The sequence below is a fragment of the Aotus nancymaae genome, unplaced genomic scaffold (genome assembly GCF_030222135.1).
Source record: "Aotus nancymaae isolate 86718 unplaced genomic scaffold, 86718_ANA_hifiasm-v0.15.2.pri h1tg000032l_0, whole genome shotgun sequence".
NCBI lineage: Eukaryota > Metazoa > Chordata > Mammalia > Primates > Aotidae > Aotus > Aotus nancymaae.
In genome coordinates, this window is record NW_026988445.1 from 31,199,966 (window position 1) to 31,221,945 (window position 21,980).

The following is a 21,980-nucleotide window of genomic DNA, read 5'->3' on the forward strand; positions in this document are numbered from 1 at the left end:
GCCACCCCCGGGCAGCCTCCTCCCTGTCCCTGGCATCAGAGGCTCAGCCACCCCCGGGCAGCCTCCTCCCTGTCCCTGGCATCAGGGGCTCAGCCACCCTGGCCCCTCACAGGCACGCACCCACCCTGACTGTACCTTTTCTCTGCCCCGCAAGGTCAGCCAAACCCGCAGGTTCCAACCCCTCTGCTGAGACAGCTTGTGTGGTCCTAAATGGGTGAAGGGAGTGTCCTGAGAGGCCTGGGCTGGACCCCATCACCCTCCATCCTTTGAGTTCCTGACAAAAAGAGGGTCTGGGGGCTGCAGGGAAAGGGGCTCCATGCCAGGGAAGCCCCAGGGAAGCCCTCATTTTGCAAGGGGGAAACTGAGGCACAGAGAAGGCAGAGCACTAGCCAAGCCCCATGGTCTGCATGGGGCAGAGCCAGGATGTGCTTGGGGACAGGTGGTCTCCCCAGGGGCAGCGCTGTCCTGTCCCCCACTCCTACAGTGCCCTCCCTGACCCAGACCGGACCAGCCTCCAGGGACAGCCCTCGCTCACCCCTGCAGGAAAGTGGAGATCAGCGCTTCCTTCACTTTCTCCTGCTCCTCCGCCTTGGGCACTGTCAGGAGGACCAGGCGAGCCATCGGGATGGGGCTTCCGACCCCGGCACGTCTGATTCCGGGTTTGGACTGGGTCCCTCCAAAGCCCTGAGCGGGGGCTGCGCCCAAGCCCACCTCCCCAACCCACTCTTGGCCTGTGGTCACCCCAACAGTGATGGGAGGGGAATGGGTTCTCCTGTCTTCCGAGGGGCTGAGCAAGGCCCAAGACACGGGGGCTTCAGGAAAAGTCCCTGAACCTGGTGGTGCGGAACCCACAGGGGCCTGGGCCCAGGGAGGACTCTGAGGCTCAAACCCACCAGCACCACCAGGGCTTGACCCGTCTTGGGGTCTCTGTGGTGCTGTAGGAGAAGGAGAAGAGCAAAAAGGGGGTCTCACAGGGTCCCGGCCCAGATGGTGGTGATGGGCCATGTGCCCCGAGGAGACCCCAAAGCCACCCGGGGCCTACCTCCCATGCCCCAGCCCGCCACCCCCCACCCCCCACGCCCCACTCACGACCGGAGATGTGCAGGCTGGCGGAGCAGACGGCCTGGCCGGCGGCGTTGCTGGCGATGCACGTGTAGGTGCCCTGGTGCTCCCGGCCCACGTCCAGCAGGACCAGGCTGTGCTGCTGTGCCGAGCTGGCCACGGTGTAGCCCGGCGTGTCGGGTCCAATCCACAGCACGCCCCTCTCAGCCACCTCCCTGAGCCAGTGCACGGTGGGGGCCGGGCATCCTGAGGTCGGGCGAAAGGGTGGGAGGTGCACCCCATCAGGAGCGGGGCCTCGAGGTGGAGCCCTTCCTGTGGCCCCCTGGGGGAGATGTGAGTGGAAGGGGCACCTCCGTCCCATCCCAGGGGTGATCTTCCCACGGCCGAGGGTGGGCAGTGCTTACCTTCTACCTTCACGGAGAAGGTGATGCTGGAGCCTTTCTTCACTTTCTTAGGGGTGAACCTCTCCAGGATTCGGGGTGGCACCAGCTGCTCACACACAGCTGGAGGGCACAGGGCAGCTGCTGGAGACTGGGCACAGCCCCCACCGCCTGCCTCGCAGCCCCCCACAGTGCCTGCAGGCCCCCGGGTGGCTCTCCATGGCCAGCACCTGGACAGTACCATGCTGCGCCCTCCCTGAGCCAGCCCGTGGCCACTCGTATCTCCATTGCAGCCAGCCCTGGGCTCAGGCCCTCAGCACCCACAGCCACCTGGCCGCTCCCTGCCCGCCTGGGGCTGTCTCACCTGATGCAGGCTTCTCTTCTGGTTCATCGGGGCCTGAAAGAGGCACTGGAGTCAGACACCCGGCACCCAGGGGCCCCGCCGTGGCTCCTACCCAGCACTGTGCGGATGCCCGGCAATTCCACCCACTGTGATGAGGGAACCCGAGGGCAGCACTGCCCCCAGGCAAACATCCTGACCCCTGCCTGAACACCGGGCCACGGAGCTCTGGGACCCCACGCTTGGGTGACAGAGGCAACAGGCCGTGCGGACCAGACCCAATGCCCCACCACCCACCCTCACCCTGCCACGGACTCTGGCCCCACGCCGAACCCAGCACACAACGGAATGCCACTGCTCAGAGCAGCAGGGGACTCCCACCCGGGGCCACGGGGGAAAGCCACAGCAGTGGCGGGACGGGTTTGGGTGAAAACCTTGGAATGAACTCTCAGTGCTTAGAGCTTTTTGAACAATAAGGAAGTAGGGCTCTCTAGTCCCACGCTACCACCGGCTCTGGCTGTGTGCGGGTCTACCTAGAGCCACAGGGCTGACTCACTTTCCTGGGTCAGTTTCAACCTCCAGCCTGCCCATCGGTCAGGACAGAGGGCTACACACCCGCTCCCTGCAGGGCTGACTTCTGGCTGCCCGCGCCACTCTGTACGAAGGGGTGATGGCCACTGACCCCCACAGAGGGCCTGAGGTGGCAGGGTTGTGGGGTGTCAGCCCTGGCCAGGATGCTGCCCAGCCCAAGGCTCTGCCTGGGCCCCAGGAGCACGCACCTCGGACCAGCAGCCGCGCAGATGAGTAGGCGGCACCCGTGGCATTGCTGATGTAGGCTGCGTACTGGCCAGCGTCCTCACGGGTGACCGAGATGACCTCCAGGGTGTGCAGGGTCTTCTTGTCAGTCATGCGGATGTGGGCGGATGCGGTCAGGGGCCGGCCGTCTTTGAACCAGTATAACCTGGGAGCTGGGTAGCCTGGGCCACGGGAGGGGGAGTGGTCAGCCTGGGCTACCACCCATGGGCACTGTGGCCTCCAGATGGGACACAGACCCTGCAACACCAGTGACGCAGCGTTGGCCTCCCGCACCCAGGCAGCATGTCGGGGGGGACCCTGCAAGTACCATTGTAAGGGTCTGAAGCCTCAGCCTGTTCCCATATAAATGTTAATTTAGAAATGTAGGCACATAGTTATTCCTTTATATAATCATATATAATTTTATAGTTACTTATAAAGATATATACTCAATATAACCTTTAACTTTACTAATGACTATCGGGTTATGAAGCATGGAACTGAGGTGACATTGTGAACAAAGTGACCCTAAGGCAGGATGCTCTAAGCCCTCTGTCACGCCCGCATAAGGGCTGCTGGAGGGCGCCTCGGCTGTGCGGCAGTGCCAGCACTGGGAAAGCGTCCGCTGTTTAGCCAGCTAGGGGAGGAGACATCCAAATGGCCGAGACGTCACCTTCCAGGGGAGTTAGGAGAAAACTCCATTCCTCCACGCTCCTGTGGTAAGGGCTGATGACTGTCAGGAGCCCACAGACCTCCGGGGGCTCGACTGTCTCTATGTGAGGCTGTGCCTCAGTGGTCACGTTCCCTGTCCACTCTCACGCTCTGCTTCCGCACCTGGTTTCTCTTTTCTCAGAGGATAAGAATTAACGTCCTTGACATTTCTGACAAATATGCGAAGAGCGCTGATGCATTAGGTTTTCTCGCCTCGGCTTCTTGAAAGTCCTGGGCCCCCCTGTCTCCAAGACACGATTTACCTGACCCCATCACCGACCACCATTACCTCACCTACCTACCTGCCCCTGCTTTGTACTCAATAAAAGAGTGTCCAGGCACTCGGGGCCACTGCAGGTCTCCGCGCTCTGGCTGGCAGTGGACCCCAGGCCCAGACTCCCTTTATCTCTGTGTCTGGGTCTTATTTCCACAGCTTGTCTCTGCACCGACAGGGAGGGGCTCACAGAACCCTCCAGGGCTGGACCCTACACAGCAGGGATGAGTGACCGCCTGACCCCACTGCCCGGGTCTCCTTACACTTGTGGCTGACGGGGGACAGCTCCTCGACCTCCATCCCGCCATGGCCGTGTCCCCACTGCCTTTCCGTCTCACCTTTCACCTTGAGCTGGAACTTGGCCAGGCGTGTGCCAGGGGCCACCCGGAGGTCTCTCAGCTCCTCTAGCACCTGGGGCAGCTGGCCTTCATCACTGGTGGACTCTGTCCCGTCCTGCTCCCGGCTGGCAGGAGAACAGAAAAGGCAGCAGCCGTGAAGCAGGGCAGGAGGGGCGCGGAGGGGCTCGGGCATGGATGACATTGGAAGCCCCTGTTTGCTGACTCAGTGGACAGAGACCACCAGGGCGTGGAGGAGGGCTCCAGGAGTGCATGCTGTCAGCCCACGCCCGGCCCTCACCAGCACCGTCACTCCCCGAGAGGCCCTGCAAGGTCAGTCCAGGGCACAGCCCACCTCCGCAGACCCTACCTGGACAGGTAGCCCTGGGCACTGAAGTAGGACGAGGTCTCCGTGGCATCCGCGGCAGTTTCGTAGTCTGTGCTTGTCACTGGGGGAGGAAAGGGAGCTAGAGCAGCGCCTACCGCCCCACCTGCCCCAGCACGAGCTCCAGCACCAGGACGGCGTCAGCCCTCAGAGGTCCTGACTACACAGCCCTGCCTGGAGCCACTTAGACTTGGGAGCTAGGAAGTCATGGGGAACAGCGGCACTGCTGCCTATCCGCCCCGGGCTGTTACCAGCACATTCCTCAAGGCCTCTAACCAACTACAAGCCTCTTTGACACAGCAAACTAAATACTGGATGATCCAGAGGCCTCAGAAGAAACAGTGATAGTGAGAGAACCTTCCAGTTCCATCCTACTAGGGAACAAGGGGATGAAGAGATACAGGCCTCAAACCATTCTCAGCAAATGAACACAGGAACAGAAAACCAAACGCCCCATGTCCTCACTCATAAGTGGGAGACAGGGAGGGGAACATCACACACCGGGGCCTGTCAGGGGTGGGGGCTAGGGGAGAGAGAGCATTAGGAGAAATACCTAATGTAGGTGACAGGTTGATGTGTGCAGCAAACCACCATGGCACGTGTATACCCACGTCACCAACCTGCACATTCTGCACGTGTATCCCAGAATTTGTAATAAAAGAGACGCAGTCCTCAAAATCAGCAGCTGGGACTTGTGTTTCTAGTCAAGATGGAGTGACTGGGGCTGGACTTACCCTCTCTTATGGAATAAATGTTTGGGTAGCCCCCAAAGACCATATGCTGAAATATCAGCCCCTCATCGATGAAGAGGTGGGCCCTTGGGAGGTGGATAGGGGTGGGGTGCCCATCAGCGGGATTACTGCTCTTATAGAAGGGACCCCAGAGAGCGCCCGCTCCCTCCTTCCCTCATGTCCTTGCATGATGTAGTTTTTCTTCTGTAATAAATTTCTAATCTTCTCTAACCTGCTATGAATCCCATCCATAGGAAGTTCTATCATCTCTAGAAGTTCTACTTGGGTTTTTAAAATATATTCCATGTCTCAACATCACTAATCATCAGGGAAATGCAAAGCAAAACCGCAATGTGATGCCACCTCACTCCTGCAAGGATGGCCATCGTCAAAAACCAGTAGACGCTGGTATGGGTCAGTGATCAGGGAACACGTCTACACTGCTGGTGGGAATGCAAACCAGTGCAGCCGCTATGGAACAGTGTGGAGATCCCTAAAGAACTAAAGGTGGGACTATCATTTGTTCCAGGAATCCCACTACTGGGAATCCACCCAGAGGAACATCAGTCATTGCTCAGAAAGGACACCTGCACACGAATGTTTACAGCAGCACAGTTCACAACTGCAAAATTGCGGAATCAGCCCAAATGTCCATCAAGCAACAAGTGGATCAAGAAACTGTGGTGCGTATCCACACGATGGAATACTGCAATACCAAGGAATGAATTAACAGCATTTGCAGTGACCTGGATGAGACTGGCGACTATTATCTAAGTAAGGTAACCCAGGAATGGAAAGACCAACATCACATGTTCTCATTCATACGAGGGAGCTCAGCTGTGAGGATGCAAAGGCATAAGAATGACGCAGTGGCCTTTAGAGACTTGCAGGGGACGAGGGGGACGGAGGCAGGACAAAGGATGATGAATACGGTGCAGTGTATACAGGTCGGGTGATGGGTACACCAAAGTCACAAATCACCACTGAAGAACTTACTCATGTAACCAACTACCCCAATAACTTATGAAAAAAATGGAAAAATCTTGAGAGATACAAAAACTTAAAATAAAATAAAAAATATTCTATGCCTCTTCTTTTCTTTTTTTTGAGACAGCATCTCACTCTGTCACCCAGGCTGGAGTGCAGTGGTGCAAGCAGAGCTCACTGCAACCTCTACCTCCCAGGCTCAAGTGATCCTCCTGCCTCAACCTCCCAAAACACTGGGATTACGGTCATGAGCCACTGCGCACCTGGCCAGGGCAGTAATTTCTTAAAGACAGGAAACAAAGATGAGCCCTGTGAGTGCTCCAGCTTCCGGCCTTGAATTTGTAGGGCCAGGGAAGGGAAACTGAGGCAGAAGCAGACTCCTTGAGTTGAGAAGACGGAGCTCAGAGGCCTGAAAGACTAAGGCAGCTAGAGTTCACGACAAAGTACTGGGGACAAGAAAGTTGTACAGAGAAAGGACCTGCTCAAGGCCTCAGCAGGATACTGATTAGCGTTTGCATGTGAGGGAAGACCCGCCTGAAATGATCAGGGGAAACAGGGCCAGGAGCAGCTCCTGTTCCCCCAGACTGGGAAGATTCCTGACCCAAAGGGCACCGAGTAGAGGACTCGGGAAAGTTCTTGCCTCGGTGATGCGAGGTAATTAGCCCTAGACTGAGCACTGCTCTGGAGCAACCAAAGAAATCATAAAGGCCAGGCCCCAACAATAAAATCCCATCCAAGTTTCTTCACTGTATCCCAGAACAAAGCTCAAGAAGATCTGCAGAAATACAAATATGCCAACAGGATAAAGCTTACAATGTCAGACACTCAATTAAAGATCACCAGACACGCCAAGAGACCGGAAAAGATGACCATAAAGTAGAAAATAATCCACAGAAACCAACCGAGAACCGATGCAGATGTCAGAACTGGCAGAGGAGACACGAAAACAGGTATTAGAATTGTATTCTCTGCATTCAAAACGTTAGGTAGAGATGTAGAATATATTTTAAAAGACTGAAGTAGAACTTATAGAGACAAAATATACAATGAATGAAATTTATAGGATGGATATTACAGAAGAAAAGATAGTGGACAGAAAGACATGAATAAAAACCAGGCAAAATGAAAGACACAGGAATTGTTAGAGGTGAAAAGAGTATTCGTATTGGTGAGCTGTATACTCTCCATGTGACTTAATATACTTGTCATTGAGGAATGTAAGTGAAGAATATACTCAATTGCAAAGGAATGAATTCATATCATTTGCTGTTAGAAACTGAAGAAAAGAATATTTGAAGCAATAATAATATGGCTTACTATACATGTAATTGAAGAAAATAATATTTGAAGCAATAATGGCCACAGAAATTCCAAACTCAATGAAAACTGTAAACTCACAGTTCTAAGAGGGTCAACAAAGTCCAGCCTCAGCAAACACGAAGAAAAGAACACCAAAGGACACCGTCATCACATTACCCAGAACCAGCTGTTTTTAAAAACCTTCAAAAATACCTAGAGAATTTTTGTCAAGAAAGTGATAAGCTGATCCTAAAATTCATGTGAAAATGCAAGGCACCCAGAATAGGCAAATGAACCACGAGAAAGAAGGACGTTGGAGGACGTACCCTCCCAATTTCAAAACCCTCTACAGAGCTACTGTTATCAGGACACTGTGGTGCTGGCTTAATGACAGACATTTAGTTCAATGACACAGAACTTAGAGTCCATAAATAAACCCATACATTTATGGAAAATCAAATTTTGACAAGAATTCCAAGACAATTCAATGGGGGAAATAGTCATTTCAACAAATGGTGCTGAGACAGCTGGGTATCCACATCAAAAGAACAAACTTGGGCCCTTATCTCATATCGTATACAAAAAAAAACCTCAAAATGGTTCAAAGGCCTACACATATGAATTACTATAAGCACAGGTATAACTCTTTATAACCTTAGATTAGGCAAGAGCTTTTTAGAAATGACACTAACACGCCAGCAACCGGAGAACAAGTAGATAAATTGTACTTCAAACCGGAAAGCCTTTGTTGAGGCAGGAGGATCGCCTGAGGCCAGGAGTTTGAGGTTACAGTGAGCTATGATTACACCACTGCCCTCCAGCCTGGGAAACATAGCAAGGCCCTGCCTCTACCAGAAAAATTTAAAAATTAGCTGGGCACACACCTATGGTCCCAGCTACTCGGGAGGGTGAGGCAGGGGAATCACTTGAGCCCAGGAGTTCAAGGCTGCAGTGAAATAGGATTATGCCATTGCACTTTAGCCTGGGCGACAGAGTAAGATCTTACTTCAAAAAAATACATATAATAATAATTAAAACTTTTGTGCCTCAAAGAACTCTCAAGAAAGTAAAAAGACACCCACAGAATGAGAAAATATTTGAAAATCCTTTATCTGATAAGACTCTAGTATCAAGAATATATGAAGAACTCCTATAGCTGAAAAATGAAAGACAAATTACCCAATTTTACAATGTCCAAAGGATTTGAATAGACAACATTTCTCCAGAGATATACAAATGGCCAACAAGCACATGAAAACTTGTTCTGTATCATCAGTCACCAGGGAAATGAAAGCAAATTGATACAATGAGATACCACTTCACACCCGTTAGGACGGCTGTAATAAAAAAGATGACCAATAGCGAGTCCTGGCAAGGATGTGGAGAAACCGAAACGCTTGTACGTTGCTGATGGGAGTGCACAGTGATGTGGCCACTGTGGGAAAGGTCGGTAGTCCCTCCAGGAGTTCAGCCAAGTCGCCACGTGACCAAGCAATTCCACTGCTAGGTGTATGCGAGAGAGAATTAAAAACATGCTCACACAACCACTCATACACAAACTACACAAACGTTCGCTGCAGCATTGTTCATAACAGCCAAAACAACCGACGGATAAATGCCACGCAATAAATGCAGAAACACTCCACGCACCATGGAATATGTTTCGGCCATAAAAATGTATACGACGATGATGCACGCCACTGCGCGCATGGACCCTGTAAACAGTGTGCTCAGTGAAGGCAGGCAGGCACAAATGGCCACGCGGTGTAGGCTTCTACTCACAGGAAATGTCCAGAATAGGGCAACCCATAGAGACAGGAAGGAGATTAGTTATCTCCAGGGGCTGCGGGAATGGGAGAGCTGGGAGTAACTGCTAACGGTTCCTTTTCAGGCATGATGAAAAAGTTCCGGAATTAGATATTCCAGAACATATTATTAGACAGAAGTGATGGTTGCACAACCTTGTGAATATACTAAAACCCATGAAATTGTACACTGTCAAATTATCAATTTTCTGGTGTGCAAATACTTAAAAACTTAAGTCCTTATACAAAGACAAGTTATGTACAGAGAATCAGTGATAAGAGCGACATCCTGGTTCTCACCAGAAACAATGCAGGCCAGAAGACAGTGGGCCACCGTCTTTAAAACATGGAGAGAAAACAACTGTCCTAGGAAAAACATCTTTCAAAAACGAAAGTGAAGCAAAGACATTTTCTGACACACCAAATCTGAAGGAATTCCAGCATACCCACATACAAGAAATGGTAAAAGATGTCCTCGGGCAGAAGGAAAATGGTACAGAGGGAAACCTAGATCTATGCAGTGGAACGAAGCGCTCAGAAATGGAACTATGTGGATAAATATGCAAGTCCTTTTCTTATTTAAGATCATTGACTTGTCTTTAATAATTTTTTTCTTTTTATTTTGAAATAATAGTAAATTCACACACAGTTCTATGAAGTGATGCAGAGATCCCATTTATTCTTCATCCACCTTTCTGCAATGTCAACATCTCACCTAACTACAGGGCAGCATCACAACCGGGGAACTGACACTGACGCAATCCATTGCTTGTGTTGAGATTTCAAAAGTTTTACAAGAACATAATTGAGTGTATGTTTATATATTTAATTTCACGTAATAAGATGCAATTTTATTGCAGTTATTATTCACCAACAGTTCGTTTTTATGGCTGAGTAGTAGCATTCCATGGAACAGATGTACACAGTGAATGGTTTAACCGCTCACCCACGAAGGACGTTTGGGCTGTTACAGCAGTTGGCCCTGTTAGGAATGTAAGTCCTATGAATATTTGAGGGCAGGTTTTAGTTTGAATGAAATCTCTTCACTTCTCTGGTATAAATGCCAAAAAAAGAAACTGCTGGGTTACACGGTAAGCACACGGTTAGTTCCGTGAGAGGCTGCCGCACTGTTTTCAGAGTGGCTGGCCCATCTTACCTTCCCACCAGCAATGCATGAGTGACCCAGTTTCTCCATATCCTCACTTGCATTTGGTGCCATCCCCAGTTTTAATTTTAGCCATTCTGGTAGGTACGCAGTGACAGCGCATCGAGGTATTAACTTGAATATCCCTAACGGCTAAGGCGCTACACGTCTCTCATTCTTTCATGTGCTTATTCACTTTCCGCATATCCTCTCTGCCTAAGCTGTTTTTACTCACAACACATCTGATGCCAGCTGGACGTACAACACATCCATTCAATTCTGACACGAACTGCCCAAAGTTAGCACACACCCCAAACATTAACCGGATCAGTCTCACAAGACTGCCCCCACTGTAGATGCCAGTTGTAAGTCCCAGACTGCCACCCACACTGCTGACCGAATGGCTATGAACTGGAGGTTCCCACAACCCTCCTCCTTGTGTTTGATAATTTGCCACAATGGCTTGCAGAACTCAGAAAAGTGCTTCACTTACTACTAGTGGTTTACGACGAAGGATAGAACTCAGGAACAGCCTCACGGAAAAGACATACAGGGCGAGGTGTGAGGGAGCAGAGCGGCACTTGGCACCACTGTCCCGGCACCTCCACGTGTTCACCAACCCAAAAGCTACCCAGACCTCTTAGTTTATGGGTTGGTGCAGAGGCTGCAGCACACAGGCATGATAGATTCCTTAATCTCCAGCGTCTCCACCCTCCCCAGAGAATGGAGGTAGGGCTGAAAGTTTCAGGTTTCTAATAAAGGCTTAATCTTTCTGGAAAGCAGCCCTCATCCTGAAGCTCCTGGGCGCCACCAAGAGTCACATTATTAGAACAAAAGATGCTCCTATCCCCCAGGAAATTCCCAGGGATTTAGAAGCTCTGCATCAGGAACTGAGGACAAAGGTCGGACAAATGCTTCTCACAATGCCACAGTGCCATGAACCATCTGCCACGCCCCGAGCTTCTCCTGAGAGGCTTCCTGATCAAGCCATCTCACAACCTTCAAAAATGCACAGTGCCATGAACCATCCACCATGCCCCGAGCTTCTCCTGAGAGGCTTCCTGATCAAGCCATCTCACAGCCTTCAAAAATGCACAGTGCCACGAACCATCCGCCATGCTCCGAGCTTCTCCTGAGAGGCCTCCTGATCAAGCCATCTAACAGCCTTCAAAAATGCACAATGCCACGAACCATCCACCACGCCCCAAGCTTCTCCTGAGAGGCTTTCTGATCAAGCCATTCGACAGCCTTCAAAAGGGACCCTGGGGTAGGCTGAACTCACCCTTCTTGACCCACTCACCCCACTCCATAAGGTCCACTTCCAAACCTTCCTGGGCCTCTGTCCCAGCCAGGATGCCTCTCACAGAGATGAGATCCCTCAAGCCCCTACCCCAAGGGGCTGCAGATGGGGGACCTGTCTTGGCCTGAGCTCTCAGAGAGCTTTCCATCAGACACAAGACACTGAGGCCCCAAATCCTTCCTGGCCTGAGATGAATGCTCTCTCAACCATCCTCAAGCCGAACTCAGGAGCCCCCACACCACCAACCCGGAGACACGAAATCAGAGGCAGCACTCACAGTCCACACGGAGCTCGGCCTTGGTGGAGGAGACCCCCATGCTGTTCTCAGCCAGGCAGCGGTAGACGCCCATGTCTGCTGGCACCACGGCTGTGATGATGAGCTGATGGCCACCCTGTTGGTCTTCATTAATCATGTAGTGGTCATTCTCCTCCAACAACTTCCCATCCTTGAACCAGCGCACACTGGGCACGGGCTGACCTGTCACCACGCAGTCGAAGCTCACGGGATACCCATCCTGCACTTCCTGGTTCTGCAGCTCGGTCAGGAACACCGGGGCTGGGAAAGATGGGTGAGTTAGCCCCAGGGAACAATGATCATGTCCGGCTGTGAGCGAGTCGCCACCAGATGAACGGCTTGACACACGTGACGTACAGAGCAATCATTCACATGGGAGCATTCGGAGACCCTGACAGCTAAACAGAACGGTGTCTTCGCCCGCTAAGCCTCTCTCTTCCTTGTTCTCTAAGAATTCTGTTTGCCAGCTTGCTTCCCAAGTGACTTTTAGGCAAAAGGGAGAAGGGGCTGGAAACAGGGAGGAAAAGGGAGGCAAAGCGAAGATGAAGACTGTGTCAGTCCAGGAGGAGCAGGTGAGGGGTTCAAAGCAAGGGGGAGGCTCAACATCGGAGAGAAGTTTCAGGAAATAACACTGTGGGCTACTCATCACACCCTCTTTAACATTCCCAGAGAGACGTAAGTAAATAGGGAAATGGCTTTTTGATGCTTGAATGGGAAATGGTATGCAGACTGGACCATGAGGAATGCAGCATTTTATACAGGTTACGCTTCAGAGTCTCATTCAAAAAATAAAATTCTAGAGTGAGTACACACGACCTTCGAACAACAGGCACTTGAACAGCTTGGGTCCACTTATATATGGATTTTTTTTCAACCAAATGTGTATCAAAAATACAGCACTTGCAGGATGCAAAACCCCATATAGGGAGGGCTGATTTCCATGTACACAGGTTCTGCAGGCTCATCTGGGGACTTGAGGAGGTGCGGATTTGGGTACCCATGAGGGTTCTGAAATCCATCCTCTGTGTATACCAAGGAACAACTGTCATTTCACACATGTGAAAGCTGAGGTACGGAGATGCTAAGCAGCTTCTCCCAAAGCACTCAGCTAGTAAGAGACAGGGTTGGAGTTCAAATAGATTTTAATCTCTATTTAACCTCAAAGTCAGAGCCGTTCACACCCCAGTGGGCTGCACCTGCAAAGAGCCCAATGGTGGGCACAGGTAACCCCTTGAGCTTGCAGCAGACTCTGGCCACGACTAGCCTGGCTCCTTCTCCCCTGCCTCCCCCTGCCTCTCCACCCTGGCTCTGGACCCCAGACCGAGGCTCATGCAGACTGACCGGCATCAGAAGTCAGCAGGCTGGGCGATGGCTCCGGAGGCACCCCAGGTGCAGGGGCCTCTTTGCTGATGCGCATCTCCACCCTCCGGGGCCCCTGCTCCACAAGGGTGATCTCCACTCCGATGCCCAGCGTGGCAAACATCTCCTGGAAGCGGGTTACCGCCTGGCGGGCCTCAGTGAGTGCCTCAAAACGGATGCGGATGAAATGCTCGTCTTCGTGGTACGTCTGCCAGTCCGCGGGCTCCTCTGGCTCTGCAGGGCCCTCGTCTGCACTCAGGAAGAGCTCCTCGTCGGAAACCTCGGCCGGGCTCTTGGTGCGGAAGAGCCGGTGCAGCCGCCGGGCAGCCCGGCGGAAGGTATCGTCCAGCTCACCGCCAGAGGAGCTCTCGGCCTCACTCTCTGTCCCACTGACCACCACGCAGGCACTGTGGGCTACCTGGCCAAACTTGTTGCTCACCTGGCAGGTGTAGCGCCCAGCATCAGCACGGCCTAGGCCAGTAATCAGCAGAGAGCAGGTGCCGTCCCCAAGCTGGTCGATGTGATGGTGCCGCCCATCCGTCAGCTCCACGCCGTCCTTCAGCCAGCGGGCTCGCGCATCTGCCTTGCTGGCCATGACACACTCCAGCCGCAGGGCATCCCCCACCTGTGCCTCAGTGTCCCCAAATGTGCGGGAGAACACGGGCCCTTCCTGCTGCTTCATCTCTTTCCGAACCTTGTAGCCCTTAAAGGCGGCCTGGATCTTCACAGCTGCCTTGTCCATTGAGGGATCACCCAGGTCTTTGGTGCTCGGGTCTCCCAGTGGCTCCTGCTGCTCCTGTAGCTTCGCAGAGGGGGCTGCTGGGGCCCCGACCTGTGGGCACAGAGCCTGATGTCATGGTGAGATAGGGAAACGGAGGCCAGAAACAGGGCAGGACTAGCACGGGACGCACGGCGGGGACAGCTCCAGGTCTCGCTCCAGGATGCCCTTTTTCCTCCTACCAACTGGACCCACACCAGCTTCGACCGACCTAGATGTCTGACAGCACCTCCCAAAAGGCAAACCTACTTCCGGGAAATCGCTTTACACAGTCACCCAGACGGGGATGAACAGGGTTGTGAAGATCACCGTGAAGAGGCCAGTTCCAACTCTTCAGGCAAAAGTTTTAACAGTCAGGCGGGTATATGGCTGGGTGGGTGCAGGGTGGATGGAGAGATACACCGATGAACGGAGGGTTGAATGGGAGAACGGGTGTGTGCATGGATGGCTGGGTAGGTGGCTGGTGGATGAGTGAATGGTTAGACAGATGGTGGTATGGGTGGATGGGTGGGTAAACAAGCTGGCAGATAGACAAGCAGGTGATCAAGTACAGGAATAGATCATGGACGAATAGTGGATGGATAATAAACGCAGATGAATGGAGTCGTATGGTTGTATGGTTGGGTAAACAGGCTGACAGATAAATCAATAAACAGGTGAACAGGCACGGGAGCGGCACGTGCATAGCAGATGGAAAGATAGATGCATTGAATGGATGGATGGCAGATGGATGAATGGAAGGATGCTGGGTGGATACATGAATGGACAGTGAGTAGACGGATGCAAGTCAGAGAGAACGATGGATGAATAGATGAAAAGAAGGAAGGATAGATGGATGCATGGATGGACAAGTGGAAGGACGGTAGATGGCTGATGAATGGATACATGCATGGATGGATGCATGGAAGGATGATGGACAGATGATGAATGGACAGAGGTAGGACGATGAATAGATGATGGATGGATGAGTACATAGATGGCAGATGGGTGGATGGATGACTAGATGGAAGGAAGAATGTGTGCATGGACGGACAGATGGTGGATGGATAGATGGAAGAAAGGAAAGAAAGATGAACATATGGATGAACAGATGGCAGGTGAATGAACAGATGAAAGTAAAGGGAGATGGACCCATAGATGGGTGGATGAAATGAAAAAAGAATGAATGCGTGAATGGATGAATGAATAAAAGAATGGAAACATAAATGGATAAATGGAAGGTAAGATAGATGCATGGATTGAAGGATGGAAGGTGGATGGACAGAAGAGAATAAATGCATGCATTGATGGATGGCTCATGTATGGGTGAATGGAAGGATGGATGGATGATGAACAGATGAAAGGAAGAAAAGACAAGCATGAATGGATTGGTGGCGGATGGATGGATGGATGGTAGATGGATAATGAATAAACAGATGAAAGGAAAGAAAGACAAATGTATGATTGGGTGGATGGTAGAAGGATGGAAGGATGGACAGACAAATGCATGGATGGATGGATGGATGCATAGATGAATGAATAGTGGACGGGTGGATGGAAGGAAGGATGGATGGATGCAGAGATAAGTGGAGGAATGGTGGGTGGATGGATGACAAATAGGTGAAAGGAAGCAAAGACAGAGGCATGAATGGATTGGTGGTGGACAGGTGGATGGAAGGATGGATGAATGGATGGATGACGGTAGACAGATGATGAATAAACAGATGAAAGTAAAGAAGAACAGATGTACGAATGGATGGATGGTAGAAGGAGGAAAGGATGGAAAGATGGATGCATGAATGGATGGATGGCAGATGGATGAATGGATGGATGGTAGAAGGAGGAAAGGATGGAAAGATGGATGCATGAATGGATGGATAGCAGATGGATGAATGGAAGGATGGATGGATGCATAGATGGATGAATGGTAGATGGGTGGGTGGAAGGAAGAATGGATGGATGCACGGATAGGTGAATGAATGGTAGATGGATGCATGAATGGATGGATGGATGGTGGATGGATGCATGGATGGATGGTGGATGGACGATGGATGGGTACATGGAAGGAAGGAAGGAAAGATGGATAAATGGATGCATGGATAGATGGATGAATGGTAAATGAGTGGATGAATAGAAGAAAAAATGATGGATGAATAGATGCATATATGGGTGGATGAATGGTGGATGGATGAATAGAGCATGCATGGATGGCAGGATGGCGAAGGTCTCAGACCTCTCCTTGCAGGCCAAGTTGGGGTGCTCACCTTGCTGACCAGTGGTGACGTGCCTGGCCTCCCAGCCTTCTTGAGGTAGGTGACCAGGGAAGGGGTGCCTGCCCGGGACTCGTCATCAGAGCTGGTGTGAGAGAGGTCAGCCTCTCCGGTGCGTGCCAGCTCATCAGCCGTGGAGTAGCCTTCGGAGAAGTCAGGTGCCACCTCCTCCGCCTCCCGTGGCAGGCGCTGCGAGCGGCCGTCCTCCTCAGGCAGCTCGCTGATGGAGTCCAGCGTGGGCTCACGGCTCATGCGACGCTTTCGAGCCAGGGCCTCCCACAGCAGGTGCAGGTCGCCCTCCTGAGCTGCCTCGGGGGGCAGGCTGGGCTGCGGGGGCGCCTCATCCACAGAGGCTGGGCTCAGCGCCACTGAGGAAGGCAGGAGATGGGTCAGTGGGCTAGGACACAGCTAACACCCAGCCCCACCTCGGCTGCTAATCAGCATGTGGCTGGGCTGTGGCCTTGCCAGGCCTCTCTGACCGCCTGGCACTGGCCAATTCAGATGGCACAATCTTTGCAAGTCTCAGAGCCCCTGAGCCTCGGCTCTCCCACTTAGAGTGGGGCCTCAGTCTACCTCCCTGTACAGGACATGTGATGTCCGGAACAGAAAAGGACTTGCAAAGGCAAATTGGGCTGATTTGAACCCTTCTGACCCTGCTTCTAGGATAGAGCGCCTAGACTCATGGGAGTCCTGGCTGCCAGGCAGGGGGGCCCAGGCTCAGAGTGCAGGGGACGGGCTTCAGAGTGTGGGGTGGCTTGGAGCACCGGGAGTTGCAGGGACTTCAGAATACAGGGGATGTTTGTGTACGGGGGCCCAGAAGCTTAAAGGGACCAGAATAGGAGAACCAAGCATACCAGCCAGGACCTGCTCAGGGACAGGCAGGCTGTCCTCGGCCGTCAAGGCTCTGCACGTGGGGTTTGCCACATCTCCCTACTGAGCCTCGGTCTCTCCCACGTGGCGGGGTCCTCAAGAGGACCCTCAGCCCTTCCCTGAGAGAGCCTGTGAGAAGGCGGGCAAGCTGCACCCCCACCCAGAGCTCCCCACCCTGGAACTGGGAGGACAGGGCCGACGCACCCTGGAAGGTGACAGCCTCGGGGCAGGTGGAGCCCTGGGCCAGACCACAGTGGTACTCGCCCTCGTCTTCTGCCGTGAAGCCCCTGATCACCAGCATCTGTCGCCGACCCTGGGAGACCACCTCGAAGTGCCCACTGGGTTGGACACGCTCTGTCCCTTTGTGCCAGATGACCTCGCCAGCCTCAGCGGCCACCTCAAGCTCCAGACAGACATCCTCACCAGCTGCCACCTGCCGGCTCTCAAGAGCTGAGGGCTGGGGAGGCACAGGCTTTGGTGGCTCTGCTGGGAACAGCGTCCATGGAGGAGGACAGGCCCCATCAGCAAAGATGCAGCCAGAGCGCAGGCCCCTCCCCGAGGCCCCCCTCCCTCCTCCAGTTTGTGGAGGCTGTGAACTCCCCAGGTCCCAGCACAGCAACTCACCAAGCTGCACAGTCTGGGGCAGGTGCACCGGCTCCCCGGCGCCCGCAGGGCCCACGGCTGCCACACGGAAGCGGTAGGTCTCCCCGGGGGCAAGGCCATCCACCACACACTCGGGTCCAGGCACCAGATCGTGGCAGAGCCGCCACTGGCCTGTGGCCCCCTCCTTCACCTCCACACGGTAGCCACAGAGACCACCGCCTCCATCGCTGGTGGGAGCCGCCCAAGACAGTGTCACAGCGTGGTCACTGCGAGCCACCACCTCAGCATCCTCTGGGGGCTCAGGGAGGCCTGGGGGAAAGGGGGACCGGTTAGGGGGTGGCTCCCTGTTGGCACGGACAGCCCCTCTGGAGGCCACTGGGCTCTGTACTGCCTGCAGGTGGCCGCACCCTGAGGCTCCGTGCTGTTGTGCCAGTGGCCCACCTGTCTCAGGGAGTGCGGGCTGCTGCCCAGGCCCCATGGCGGCACACCTGCATATCACATGGAGACTGTGCCCAGAGCCACCCGGCGTGGAGAGCCCCCAGCAGTCTCTGGGGCCAGAGCCCCTCCTACCTCCGGTCTGCCTAGAGCTGGGCTCAGATGTGCACTGGGGGTGGGAGGAGGTGAGGAGATGGGGCAGGATGAGGGGACCTTGGCCTCAGGAACCCACAGGGTGGTGGGCTCATGCATGGTTATGCCCGGCCAAGGGCAGCCCCCCAAACTCCCATGGTCAGGCCCGTATCTGCAGGCAGCCAAGCGGAGGCTGTGGAGTGGGCAGATGCTGCAGAACCCAGCCCGGGATGCCCCCAGACCGACCGGCAAGGGAGGGAGCAGGGAGCTTGCCCACCACCCACCCAGCACAGTGAGCCGCGCAGAGGTCACGGCGTCGCGGCAAGCGAAGGTGACCTCCCCGGCGTGGTGGGGCTGGGCGCGACGCAGCAGCAGGGTGTGGTGACTGCCGTCGGCAGTGACCGTCCAGTCGGCATCGTCTGGCTGTACCACTGCACCGTTGATGTACCAGGACGCCTCTCCTACCGGCACCGCCTCGCTGAGTGTGCAGGTGAAGCGGGCCTGCGCACCGGCCAGGACCGCCGCGTCCTTCAGGGGCTCCAGGATCTCCAGGCGCCAGCCTGCAGCCGTGCAGGGGAAGGGGTGTGAGGGCGAGGGCCTGAGCAGGGGCTGGTGCCTGGGCTTCAGACCCTCGCCTCGTCATATCTGCGTGGGTGGGAGGGGTCCGGGAGACCAAAGCTCCCTACCTGCGGCCACAAGAGCCCCTCTGGCGAGGACAGCCCAGCCTCCCGCGGGGACACCCCTGCTTGGCTCCCAGCCCTGCCCTATCCTGCCTGCCTTCAACCCAGCCTCCCGTGGGTCCCAGAGACCAACACGTCCCCTCCCAGCTCCGGGGCGCCTCTGGTCTCAGCGCAGGATGCACGCATCGTGCCACCCATTCTGGGCCCGGGGCCCAGGGCTCCTACCCACTGCGGAGCGGGTGGCTCTGGGCCTCAGGTGGAAGGAGCCAGCCCCAGGCGAACCCCGCCCCTCGTGTCGCTCCCTTCTCCTGCCCTCCCCACAGCCCCAGGGCCTCCGCCCTGACGCCCCTCTGCAGCCGCAGCCCCCAGCCCCAGCCCTCTGCAGCCCGCCCGCCCACTGCAGCCTCTAGAGGGAGGGATCCGGCCCACCCCGCACCGGCACAGCGCAGTCACCTCGGACCGTGAGGAATGCAGAGGTCACCATGTCCCCGGCCAGGAAGGTCACCCGGCAGCTGTCCTGGGGCCGCAAGTTCTTGAGAAGCAGCAGGTGGCGCAGGCCGTTCTCGAAGTAGACCACCTCGGCATTCTCTGAGGTGCGCACGGGTTCGTCGTCCAGCAGCCAGGTGTGGGCGGCCACCTCGGGCTGTGACAGCCGGCACTCAAACAGCGCCTCGCCGCCCTCCAGCGCCTCCACGTTCTCCAGCCCCCGCACCACCGTGTTCTTGGCTGCGGGGAGAGGGAGTCTGAGACCAGTCTGTACTTTCAGGGTACCCACATCCCCAGGGAGAGCCCTGAAAACTACAAAAAAACAAACAAAATGCCCCTCCCCAGAGGCTACGTGGAGGGGGGCACTCAGTGTCCAGGGCATGGCTCTGACCACCTCCACGCCACGCCCCACTCACTTTGGCACTGGGTTCCTGACCTCACAGGTGAGAAACCTCACAGGCGTTTACGAGACTACAAACTCGCCAACCGCACAACCGGGCTCAAACGCAGACGTGAGGCTCGAGCTGGGCTTTGCCCGCCAGGGACCTGCTGCAGCTTCAAGATCTAGGAACAGCCCTTTCTCCGCACCCCAAACAGAGCTACCAGACCCACTGACTAGCCACTGGGATGCCTTGCTCAGACTCACACCAACCAGAGACCCCTTCCCGAGTCCACTGCCCTCCGCTGTCCCCTCCCTCTCTAATTCACCTGTGGGTTCACGTCTGGGAGTCTCAAATTTGGCCACACACTCCTCATGGAAGCCACAAGCCCAGCAGCTGTGCTCACACTGCCTACCCACAGCTCAGCTCCTGGTGCAGTGAGCTTGCCACCTCCAGGGCCTGTTGCCACCTGTCCGAGCCACCTATGTCCCAGCGCTACCGGACACCGCCTGCCGTTCCACTATCCCTGCGTGGCCCAAGCTGTGCCAAAGCTCCCCCGGGCTGGGGCTGCCCCCCAGGCGGCCTCACCTTGCACTTGCAGCAGGGCCACTACGCGGGTGCCCGCAGCCTCACAAGAATAGATGCCACTGTCACAGGGCAAGGCCGGCCTGAAGGTCAGCCTGGCCACGTTCCAGTCCTGCTCTATGATGACACGGCGCCCATCCGCGCGCACCTCCCGCTCGTCCATCTTCCACGTGGCCTGCACAGGCCGTGAGTACTGGCAGAGGAGCTCGGCCGAGCCGCCCTCCTCCACGGCCAGGTCCCGCATTGCACTGACCACCTCCACCACGGGATCTGTCGGCCAACACGCCGGATACACGTCAGCCCCCACGGCTGAGCCTCTGCAGCCTCCCCACCCTCTGCTGTCAGCGTTAGCGGCTTCAGTGGCAGCAAGCGCAGAGCTGTGGCAGGCAACAGCTGGCAGTGACTGCCAGGCACGTGGCCCAGGGAAGGGGACCCACCCGTCCACTGCAGACATGCCTCACCCCCACCCATGGCAGATAGCTGTCGGGATTGCTCTCTTTCCAGGTGGGCCCCTCCTGGTCCCTTTTGCCCCTACCTCCCTCTGGCCCTGGGCACACTACCCCAAGGGACACACAGCCCCCAAAGTCCCCCTCTCCAAATGCCCTCTGACCCTGGCTCAGGAACCAGAGCCCCAGCCCAGCTGGCTCCTTCTGCCATCTCTCTTGGGGTCCCCGTCCCATCTCCATGTGTCCAAATCCTACTCCACAAATGGCTGTTTGCCCCTGGGACCTGGGTGAACCTTCCACATTTTCTATGAGGGTGTACAGGGGGCAAAGGCACCATGTGTCACTGGGAGGGGCTCCCGTATGGCCAGCTCCTTCCCAGAAGGGCACAAACCCAGCCCGAGCTCACAGCGGGGGAAGCAGGTGCGAGCAGGGGCAGGCTGCACAGGGGCTGCTCTTGCCTCCACAAGGGACTCGGTTTCATGGCTGGGCACGTGCAGCCAGCAGGGTGGTGGCCCGCAGGGCACAGACTGGTGTCCAGCTACACCACTCCCTAAGCACAGGCTTCTCACCCACCCTGTGTGCCCACCTGTGCCGCTGCAGGCAGACAGCATGCATAGAGTGGTGCCCAGCCTGTGGCCCTGTGGGCCAATCCCTGATCTCAGGAGGCTGCAGGAAGCACACAAAAGTGCCAGCATGGCGGGGGTTCACATTGGCCGATACCTTTGATCAACAACTTGGCCATGGAGACCAGGGGCCCTGCGCGGAAGGTGATGGTGCCGGAGTCGGCCACCCCCAGGCCTGAGAGCGTGAGGGAGTGAAAAGTCCCTTCGCGCACAGCAACGGCGCTCTGGGGGCCATCCTGTAGCAGGGTCCCATCCAGCCACCAGCGGGCCTCCGGCCCACCCGCGTGAGACACCTCACAGGAGAACGTGGCCACCTCCCCCGCGAAGACATCCACATTCTGCAAGCCACGTACCAGGCACGGCGCTGCCTCTGCACAAGAGGGTAAGAAGGAGGGCCAGGCTAGGGCACCCTGGAGTCCACGGGACTGGGCCACTTTAGGGTTCACTGGTGTGGGGGTGTGGCACGAGAACAGATCGGGTCTCTGTCCTCGGTTCCTGGGACGGAGGTCCT

At 55.2% G+C, this 21,980-nt stretch overlaps 1 protein-coding gene across 3 annotated transcripts in view; it reads right to left on the bottom strand.

Moving 5' to 3' along the window:
• Window positions 1–21,980, bottom strand: part of LOC135277512 (obscurin-like) — a 161,110-nt gene that overhangs the window by 28,729 nt on the left and 110,401 nt on the right. For 2 of the 3 annotated variants that reach the window (XM_064383689.1, XM_064383690.1), the window contains exons 58-74: window positions 21,567–21,839; window positions 20,404–20,670; window positions 19,403–19,675; window positions 18,554–18,829; window positions 17,724–18,011; window positions 17,304–17,582; window positions 16,224–16,597; window positions 13,185–14,034; window positions 11,826–12,104; window positions 4,268–4,346; window positions 3,901–4,025; window positions 2,562–2,759; window positions 1,807–1,839; window positions 1,467–1,565; window positions 1,090–1,308; window positions 536–596; window positions 136–206 (exon numbers count right to left, since the gene is read on the bottom strand). In XM_064383689.1, coding sequence (XP_064239759.1) covers window positions 136–206; window positions 536–596; window positions 1,090–1,308; window positions 1,467–1,565; window positions 1,807–1,839; window positions 2,562–2,759; window positions 3,901–4,025; window positions 4,268–4,346; window positions 11,826–12,104; window positions 13,185–14,034; window positions 16,224–16,597; window positions 17,304–17,582; window positions 17,724–18,011; window positions 18,554–18,829; window positions 19,403–19,675; window positions 20,404–20,670; window positions 21,567–21,839 — 4,044 coding nt within the window. The remainder of the gene's footprint in view (window positions 1–135; window positions 207–535; window positions 597–1,089; window positions 1,309–1,466; window positions 1,566–1,806; window positions 1,840–2,561; window positions 2,760–3,900; window positions 4,026–4,267; window positions 4,347–11,825; window positions 12,105–13,184; window positions 14,035–16,223; window positions 16,598–17,303; window positions 17,583–17,723; window positions 18,012–18,553; window positions 18,830–19,402; window positions 19,676–20,403; window positions 20,671–21,566; window positions 21,840–21,980) is intronic. The other variant, XM_064383691.1, reaches the window with a different exon arrangement.